Here is a 9,939-nt window from a genome sequence, read left to right as displayed (position 1 = left end):
TCGTCTTTCTAAATTTTAACGCGTCTTAGGGCCGTAGTGCGGTAGTGACACTTTTCCGGACATGGGTCCCTATACTCAAATGTTTTCTACTGTTGCACTGAATAACCCCTAGAAGTTTGATCCCATAGTTCTGAAACACCCTGTATATGATTATACAGTGTTCAAAAAGTCCTGATACAGCAACATAACGAAAACTAAGAGTCAAACAGAAAAACATTTCAGACAAAAGTTGTAGGACATTTCTCTGGCTATTACCACGTAACCTTGAAGTTGACCTTGACCTTGATCTTCAAGGTCATTTCTAGGTCAAGTCGTTATGTTTAAATGGAACTCCATATTTTTGACGCCGGAAATGAAAAGAGCAGGAAAGTTTACGTTCGGGTATGACCTTCACTAACCTCCTCCCTTGGCCTTGTAGTCAAGGGCTAGGTCAAACAATAAACAAGGTAGATAGAGGCAATGCCTGGATTCTCTTTCTCTACCTTGCCTTAACCGGTTGAATTCCTTTCTTACCTTGCCTTAACCGGCTGTTTATTGACCACACAAGCGAGACCGTTGTCCGTGTGCGCTCGTAGAAGAGTGCAGACACATTATGTTGATGTATGACGACGGTTCTCGCTTATGTGCGTATTCCCACCACATCGGTGTTTTCATAGCACGGAATAGAATCATGTCCACAAAATTGGCACGGATTAGAACCATGTCCACGAAAAGCTATCGCAGAAACTCTTATGGCCGTGGCCGCTTTTAGACTTCTCTCTGAAATTTTTGACGCGCTGTGTACGTGGATGTTTCAAGATGAAGGTGCAAGAGTAAGGGCGGAGGCACTCCCTTTGCGGGGAAGCAAAGCCCTCCTCCCTGCTTATACGCTCACACACGAACAAAATGTACATGGTGTCGAAAAAAAAGAGTTTAGTTATAAAACTTCTTTTGTTAATAACGTTTTAATAAACAACGGCTAAAACCTTTTGATTGTTATTAAGCGAGGTGTCATTGACAACATATGTCAAGGTCACCAAGTTCTGAAGAAGTTGATCTTTTGTAAATGTTTACCCTTTAAGCAACACTTTTTAGAGAAATAAACGGGACATCTAAAGAAAAAATCAGATTTTATCTAAACGTAACTCGAGATCAATGCATTTCGAGACGCAAAGTATTCCTTCAGGCGCTTAATATTACAATGTATACGAACATACGCTCCTGGAAACGAACGTTATGCTATGCCACAAAACGATATTTTTAAGGCAGAGCTCCTTCCCTTGCTTACACATTTCAAACACAAACATAAAGAACATGTTTTTAGTGGGGAAAGAGGAGTCTTTCCTATCTCATTTTTTCGAAAAAAGTATTAGTTCTATGCAAAAAATGCATGAGACATAGATAATGTATTTTTTGAAGAACTACAACTTTTATTTGAAACATTTTTTTGTGCCATGAATATTTATCAAAATAATGTTAAAAAACGATATTTTGTGAGTTTTTCTTGACTTTGAAAATGACCAAACCTTGTCGGTAATTTTCACTATCATATTCGTAATCAGTACATCGAAATACAGTAGTATACCGATCGACAGCAAAATCGGAGGGTTCCGCTTTTTGGAACTTTATCCTTAAGATATGAATATTTCATTTTTTTCACAAAATGTCAGAATCATTATCGTGTAAAGAGACACGAAGTGCTCGCGCTGTTCGCGCGCGACAGGCGACTTCGTTGCGCGTGAGCTTGGCGCGAGGCACTACCGTGCCTCTTGAAGTAAAAATAAACGCATCTTGTTTTCTTATTAAAATAGATTAAAACTTTCAAAAACTTCTGTTGCTTTTTTAGAATGACTGTTCATTCTAAAGTGATGCAAAAAGTGTACTTAAATTAAATATTTAGTCAAAACTTAAGAGAGAGAGTTAAATATGTAGTAAATTAAATATTTAGATATAGCTGTCACGTTGTCACTTACCTGTTCGAAGCCACCTAATATCTCTGTTGTGTCCATCGCAGAATTCATTGCTATCGATCTTAGCTTCTGTCCTGTTAAAGCAGCAAGAAGACGAACCACGGTACTCTTTCCACATCCCGAAACACCGACCTATAACATTGAAAATTTATGATTTATGATTAAGTGAACAAAGATTAATTCGACCAAATTCTATAAACTTATGCACCATCACTAAACATACCAGGATAGACATCCAATTCATTTTAACACATTGCATAAGACTTTTTAATGCTGACTTTTGGTCTCTAAGCACTAACAAATTACAATCTTCGTACTCGCAATAATTTTTCCGACTTAACCTCGTATCGCCAATGTGAAGTTCATCTGCTGTGATGTACATAGATAGCTGATTAGATGGAAGTGGATATTTGTCAAGTGAGACCATTTCTTGATATATGTGGTAGATCTGAAAAATAAATATAAAATATACAAAAAAATATAAGAATACTTAAAAAAATATTTAAAACCTGAGTTTTACAGAATTTTCTGTTACTAAAAATAAACTTTAAAAGGAGAAAAAATGAGTATGTATATTTGTATCTCTCTGTTTTCAGCAAAGTTTTATAATTCTTCTCCACATCAGTTTTTGTATGACTCACTTTTTGTCGATCTTCGTAAGTCCTCATTCTATTAATATAAATAAGCTCCACACTATCGCTTGGATTAAAATATGGACTATTATCGTTTAATTCGTAAGCGGTTTTGATGGTTGTTTCACACCACCGGATGATGTCTCGTAAATTCATTTCCCAAGGAGCACCACTATGTCCCCATGTGACGCCAACTTCTGACACCAATCTATTATTGAATTTGACCATGGTGTTAATAATATCCATGGAAAGTTCCGGAAATTGTTTATTGAGTATATCTTTTAAGTCAGTCTCTATTAACGCATCCACAAAAATCTGTAAAAACAATTATTTTAGAATATAGAAATTGAAATCTTGAAAATTTGTGTCATTCCATATCTAAACGTACTTGAGTAAATCTATTTAAAAAGGATTTCGGTAATCCACGTCTGTCGCCACCCTGCCCCAGAGGGTTTTGACAGCCGAATAGCTTCGTATCAGACTTGACTGAAAACGTTTTGTCCAGTTCAGGAATGTACACTTCCCCTCTATGATCGAAGCATGCATTAAGAGCTTCTAGAACGGACTGAGAGGCGAGATTTAATTCATCAAGCAAAATCCAATATCCGGAACGCAATGCTCGCAAAAATGGTCCATCTCGCCACGCGAATTCGCCGCTTTTCCCACCTTCTACGGGAAGATCGGCTCCAAACAAATCGGATACGTCCTGTAGTCAATAGAAATAAATGTCATAATTTCTAATACAAGGAGTTCATATGTTTTCGTTTTGTGAAACATACCGTTTGATCGCTTAAATTAATTCTAATCAATGTATGTCCTACAGCTTTGGCAAGTGCAGAAACCAGACTAGTTTTTCCTACACCCGGATTGCCCTCTAACAGAATTGGCTTGTTTAATTTTAACGCTCTCAACAACTTTAACGTATTCATTTTCGTAGTAGTAGTTGTGAACTTAAACGTATGACTTTCGTTAGAAACATGAGAGTTCTTCTTAATATAAAACGGTGGCACTCCAAATATATTTGTTTCATTTACAAAGACGTTCTTCTTTATCAAAGACGTTTCCGCAGTAAGTTCGGATTTTATGGTATTTTTAACTTCCGATTTAATAAATCGAATAGTAGCTTCTTTAAACTCTTTTAATTTGTTGATTCTGAAAATAAACAAAAATTGTTTATTTTGTAATTGGATGTTTCGATAATAGTTTTAATTGATTAATTATCTGTTAACGACGCTTATACTTTTCTGAACTCGTGGCACCAGATCCAAGACTATCAATGTACGTGAGACAAGCGCCGTGATAGTACGCCTCTTCAATCGTCAGTTTTCGCAATACTACCTTGGAAGTGCATGTATTTATGAAATTGACCCAGGTGAGTATATCACGTATGCTCACAGTGAGTTTTTTGCCTACTTCCGTGGTTTGCAGCCATTCAATGAATCTTAATATCGCAATAGCAACGGATTCTTTCGTTGTTTGCGAATCGATGCAAAGATTATGTACTATTATGTCTTGCAAATCGCTTCTGACTGTGCATCCCTCACACCATATTTCAGTGAAACGATTTCGCAAAGCCGGCGAGAGCTCTTTCTTACCAAAATCACCGCTGGGATTCATCGTACCAATAAACACAAACTTTTCGTTTGCTACAATCACGGTATTTTCTTTGTCTTGTGAAGACTCTATTCCTTTTTCTGTTAATAGAAGACTACGTTCCGGTTCTGTAACGCAATATAACACATATTGAAAATAATGTACTTTTCAAAACCTATAAAAAGTAGACCACTGTTATCTTTTGAATGTATTCTATGTATTCTATTCTGCAAAATACAATCTATGATTAATGTTTTGTGTTACCTAACAAAGAATTCAATCGTTCCAAAACACTGTCATCGGCCAACGAAATTTCGTCAGCTAAGAATAAATCGCCGTTACGCATAGCGTTTATCAAAGGACCGTCTACCCATTCAAAGAGTCTTTGATCGCTCTCGGTGTGCTCTCGCACAGGTCTCAGATTTCCTAGAAAATCGGATGACTCGGTATGCATATGACAATTGACACTGCGCATAGCTTGGCCGTTGATAGCAGCAATCAGTTGGCAAACTGTGGTTTTGCCTCCACCGGTTTCTCCAACTAGAAGTACTGGTTCTTTGAATTGGCAAGATTTTTTCACTAATACTGCCATTCTGCGCATATGATAAGTCCACACAATATGGCCAAATCTCGAGATGCTGTTGTTCAAAATTGTCTCCAATATGTGTCTCGTTACCGGCGAAGTTTTGTCATTCAATGTAAACAGACTATCGGGATTCACATCTCTTTTTAGATGTTTCTTTATCACTTCTCTTATCTCATTTGCTTCCTCCGATTTGCGCACTTTAGCCGCAAGAACAAGATAGCCCTCGTCTGCGAGATGTTGATTCCAATCGTACAACTTGTTGTCTATATCGGGTACCAATCTATACCGTTCACCCCAACGAAATAGATCTCGCAAAGTAACGAATCCTCTTTTACCGGCAAAAGCCGCTGTGCCTTTGCGTCTCACTTGAAGATCTGTCATTACATTAATTATTTGCTTGCAATATGACTCGGGCATGTTGCATCTTTTGTTCAGTATCATCTGTAGTTCGTTCGGTGGTATCTCGTCGAAGTGCAGTTCTACAAATCGATTTCTGAATGCTCGAGACAAAACTTTTCTACCACCATAAAGACCCGGAGGATTTTGTGTCGCGAAAAGCATAAAGCGTTCATGAGCTTTTACGACTTGCTGCGTTTCGGGGATAAACAATTCTCTGTTGTCGTCGAGAACTCGATTCAGAGCTTCCAGAACATCGCTTGGGGCCAAATTTAACTCATCCAAGATAACCCAGTGCCCTTTTCGCATTGCGTTGACCAGAATACCTTCCTGGAACACCAATTTTCCAGTCTCGTCTGCGATGTAATTTCCGACATATTCTTGCAAATCTGTGTGCTCATGATTGTTTATACGCACGCAGACATGTCCCGTGATTTTTGCCAGATAAGTGATCAAACTTGTCTTTCCTACCGATGTATCACCTTGCAAAAGAACTGGAATTTTCCCGATTGATACCACTCTTACCAGATCTTTCAAATTTCTTTTGATGGAATCAGTCAATATATAATTGCTGGGTGTTATAGGTATTAGACTTCCCTGAAGAATCCAATATCCTTCAACGTATACGTATTCATCTTTAGGACCACATTTTGGTTTAGGAATGGCCATGCCACAAATCGCTTTAACGTTTTTCTTGTCTAGAATAGCCTTTGCAATCATTTTCTGCACAATGGGATACGAGTCATAATTAAGTTGCGTAAGAAAACTCAGAGAGAAAGCTTCGTACAGAGATCTCAAAATGCTGCCGCAAGGATTCGATGCAGAAATGTACAAGGCACGACAGAGCGTTCTCAGACTGTAATGTGGCTTGTGCGCCGTACCGTCAAATAACACGTTAGTAGCTTCCTTTCTAATGTTCAAGTAAAATTTAACGATCGCCTCGTGCTTTTCCGGCGCGAGATTCAGTTCTGCTAGGTAAGTTTGCACGAGCAACTCGAGGTCCGACCGTTCGATCAACTCATCAATGTAGAATTCGGTAAATCTGTTTCTCAGACCGACTGGCAGATCTTTCTTTCCGACATCCGTAGCTGGGTTCATGCAGGCAAACATCATAAAGTCAGGATGTCTCTTTACGGATTCACCAATGCCGTGCTCTAAAAGTAACAGCGACTCCGAAGAACCTTCTAGCAAACCGGAAAGACATTCTAATGTCTCCGCGTTTGCCAGATTAATCTCATCTAAGAGAACCCAGTAACCATTTCGCAGAGCCTTTATCAAACTGCCTTCAATAAAAGAAAACGTCAGCGCGTGTTGATTCTTCACCTGAGTATCTAATTTGTTCAGTTTCTTTAGCATTCTTTCCCATTTCATCAGCATATCTGTATCAAGTTTCTTATCGTGATCAATACAAGAGATTTTATTTTGTTTGGAATATTGCGCTGCATCTTTCTTTAACATATTGTTTTCGATGTCTTCAAACTTGTTTTTCAATCGTTTCACAGCAGCGCGCGCACTATGACTCATCAAAGTCACAAGATTCTTCCACTTTTGCTGTTTGTAACACTTAGCTATATGTTCTAAGAATTTCTTATTTGATTCGATTACAAAATAAGATCGAAACAGAATTTCGAATTCTTCGCGGATGGGTGAGATCAGATATTTCAGATCGACAGGTTTGTAGCCGCCTAATAAATCCGCGCTTTCGCTTTGTTGGTTCATGTTTATGATCGTTAGCTTGTGACCAGTGTACTTTGCCAGGTATTGTACAGTGCTTGTTTTCCCGACACCAGTTTCGCCGACAAGTAACACGGGCTCCTTCTGCATCACACAGCTGGCTATACGTTCCAGTAAACACGATGAAGATCTTGTGAATGAGAAATGTGTTTTTTCTTTGTTTATTTTTGCATATTGTATTTTTTTACGAGAAATCTTTGCTCTGCCTACTACTAAAATTTCGGGGAGCAACGTTATGCTGGGCTTATGTATATTATAGAAGTACTCTGCTTTGGTTTTTATAATACCGAGTTTGTTAGCTACCGCTATCGCCAAGCTTAATCGTTGCGCTATAAAAAAATAATAAATTTTTTAAATAAAGCTATTTTAAATGTCTTATTACGGATTAAAAAAGAATATAAAGAATAAATGCAAAATGAAAGTCTAAAATTATACCTTGATCAGATACTGAAGAGCAAAAAACGTCTAGAGCATCTTGAAAAAGTTTTAATGCGGATTCTGACGATGAAACGTCGAAGTCAACGATCGCCCTCGAACACCACTTTACTAAATCTCGCGTCGATGTCTGTCGTCCGATTTTTAACGATAATACAGTATTGTTTGTATTGCTATTACTATCATGATCACCTACCGAAAATAATAGAAACACATCTATTATTTTAGTAGCAATAGTACTCAACGCCGGAAACAATGTTTGAACTACGATAATTAATTCATCTTTGGACAAAGGTTCTACGTTCAGGCATAACCAATGTTTCTGCAATAAACTCGAAGAGCCTGTGATATGCTTTTGGATACCCGTAACAGACATCGTAAGTCGCTGAGTGACAAACAACTGAAATCCACTGTTGGCATGAACAGTGTCACGATAGCCAGGCACGCAAAGCGTTCCGGTCTCCATCAGATTGCTCAAAACACTAGCTATATCTAGGCCAGCACTGTCTATGTCCTCCAGCAATAGCCACTTTCCAGCAACAACTGCTTGCGTAAGAACACCTGGTTGCCAGACAAATTCGCCTGGCACATCAGTACATCTGTACATTCCTAGCAGCATTTTCGAATCAGTTTGATCGCCCAACTGCACTTTTACAAAAGATGATGAGTCGCGTCCGGTAAGTTTAGCTAAATATTCCACCAATGCTGTCTTGCCGCAGCCAATTGGTCCTTGCAAGCAGATGCATTTTCTGGAACCAATTGCCATGGCCAGATTTTGCAGATTCTTTCTTGTGGAAGAAACTAGAACCAAGTTGTCAGTATTTTTGATTTTGCTAAGAGTCGGTAATAGAACACCAGCAACAGATATAATAGATGAGATATTTTTAACTGCATCTTCTATTGATTCGAAGCTTGCACAAGCGATGCTAACATCTGTGCTAATATTTATGCTGGTACTAATATCTATACTGCTATCTTCATAATCAATTAGAAATTTTTTTAAATTTGGGATGAATTTCTGTGCGCACAACAGTCTTGTTGAATGCGACATATCCAGAACTGTTGCTAGACATTTTAAAGCAACCCTGAAATTAATTAGCCTTATTTTTAAATAACATTTAGATAACTATACAGTGCTTTTTATTAATAAAATATTTTTTCATAAAATATAGACATACATTTTAATAAATTTATTAATAAATTAATTTATTAATAAATTTATTATATCACATACTTACCATTTTATTCTGTTATCTGTATTTGTTAGATACTTGTAGAATTTAAACCAGTTCCATTTATACTTAAAATGTTTAATAGCAGAACACAGTATATTATGACATGCTGTAACAATGTCATATTCAGACACTTCTGAAACAATATAGGATAATCTTCTTGTATTCTGTCTTTTTATTGGTACAGTCAGATCCAAATAAGTTTCTGCAGGTAACTCAAAAGGTGATGGATTAACGTCGAAGTAACACAAAACAAATCTGAAATAAACAATATTATACACATAATGTAGTAAGGACAACTATTTTGTAAAACATACATGTACCACTATACAAATACATACACTAATAAATCTGGATTAATATTGATTAACTTTCCCAATATGACACAATTTAATCTGTGAGTGATATCTTTGTTAAGCAATGAAGATGACTGTATATTATCTGCAGGTATTGCCATTGAAATAAGAGCTGGTAAAAATTCTGAAAAACACTCAGCAACATCTTTTGTGCATTCTGGCTGCATCAAAAATTCACATAATATTTCCAATATTACATCTTGTTTAAGATTTTCAAATATCTACAAAACAATAAACAAGAAATTCACATGTATTTCTTGTTTTAGAGAATAGTTTGCTACATATATAAAAACTCCAAATTATTAAATAGTAATTAATAAATATAATTAAGACATATATGCATATGGATGACATAATAATTAAAAAATATATGTGTAATGTGTATAAGAACATAAATAGCTCTAACTTACCTCAGGAGGTGAGAATCTTTGTTTATATTTTGTATTTCGCTTGCAGAAAGTTAACAAATTGTTTTTTACCATTGTGAACAATTATATCTTTACAAAATATCGCATTTATTTATTTAAGATCAAACCACGTGCTGGCACAACGAACAGCAATGTCAACTACTTGTAAATTGTAAGAGGTTATAGCATTAGCATGCTACCCCACGTGGTTTGGTTTGGTTTGGTCAGTGTTGCAAACTCTGGCCGCAGTGTTGTTGCGAAGTCGCGTTTTCGCGTATGCGCACTGTACAGCCAATTAGGTTCCCATAAAAGCTGTGTTTTCGCGCATGCGCCTTTAAATGTAGCATTCTTAGACCTTTGACTATATAAACATGGGGTGTGTTTAGCCGAAGCTAGCGCTACGTAGCGGCTTCATGTAGCAGTTGCAATTGCTGCGTTACTTCTGCTGGACAGTATGGCTACGCGTAGCATATTCTAAGTAGTGGCCGCCATTTACAATAATACCGTCTCAATTATAATACTTTGACACTTTTTTTGCCATTTTTATAAATAATTAAAAAACACAGTTTAGCAACCGAAGAATACAACGGCGATTTGTATACAAACATATTTGCGCTTA

The 9,939-nt window shown here is 37.0% G+C and overlaps 1 protein-coding gene across 1 annotated transcript in view; it reads right to left on the bottom strand.

Annotated features, from left to right (window-relative positions):
- The window catches only part of LOC109859939 (midasin-like), a 78,852-nt gene extending 69,377 nt beyond the window's left edge, over positions 1-9,475 (bottom strand). The window contains exons 1-11 of the mRNA XM_020438689.1: positions 9,324-9,475; positions 8,899-9,134; positions 8,564-8,815; positions 7,326-8,410; positions 4,439-7,219; positions 3,822-4,302; positions 3,361-3,733; positions 2,970-3,287; positions 2,591-2,896; positions 2,173-2,397; positions 1,953-2,081 (exon numbers count right to left, since the gene is read on the bottom strand). Of these exons, the coding sequence (XP_020294278.1) occupies positions 1,953-2,081; positions 2,173-2,397; positions 2,591-2,896; positions 2,970-3,287; positions 3,361-3,733; positions 3,822-4,302; positions 4,439-7,219; positions 7,326-8,410; positions 8,564-8,815; positions 8,899-9,134; positions 9,324-9,395 (6,258 nt within the window). The 5' untranslated portion in view covers positions 9,396-9,475. The remainder of the gene's footprint in view (positions 1-1,952; positions 2,082-2,172; positions 2,398-2,590; positions 2,897-2,969; positions 3,288-3,360; positions 3,734-3,821; positions 4,303-4,438; positions 7,220-7,325; positions 8,411-8,563; positions 8,816-8,898; positions 9,135-9,323) is intronic.
- Positions 9,476-9,939: the final 464 nt, after the last annotated feature.

Source organism: Pseudomyrmex gracilis, unplaced genomic scaffold (genome assembly GCF_002006095.1).
Source record: "Pseudomyrmex gracilis isolate BER0280 unplaced genomic scaffold, ASM200609v1 scaffold_305, whole genome shotgun sequence".
NCBI classification, from domain to species: domain Eukaryota; kingdom Metazoa; phylum Arthropoda; class Insecta; order Hymenoptera; family Formicidae; genus Pseudomyrmex; species Pseudomyrmex gracilis.
The sequence above is the reverse complement of the archived record's forward strand: the minus strand, read 5'-3'. Positions and strand labels throughout refer to the sequence as shown.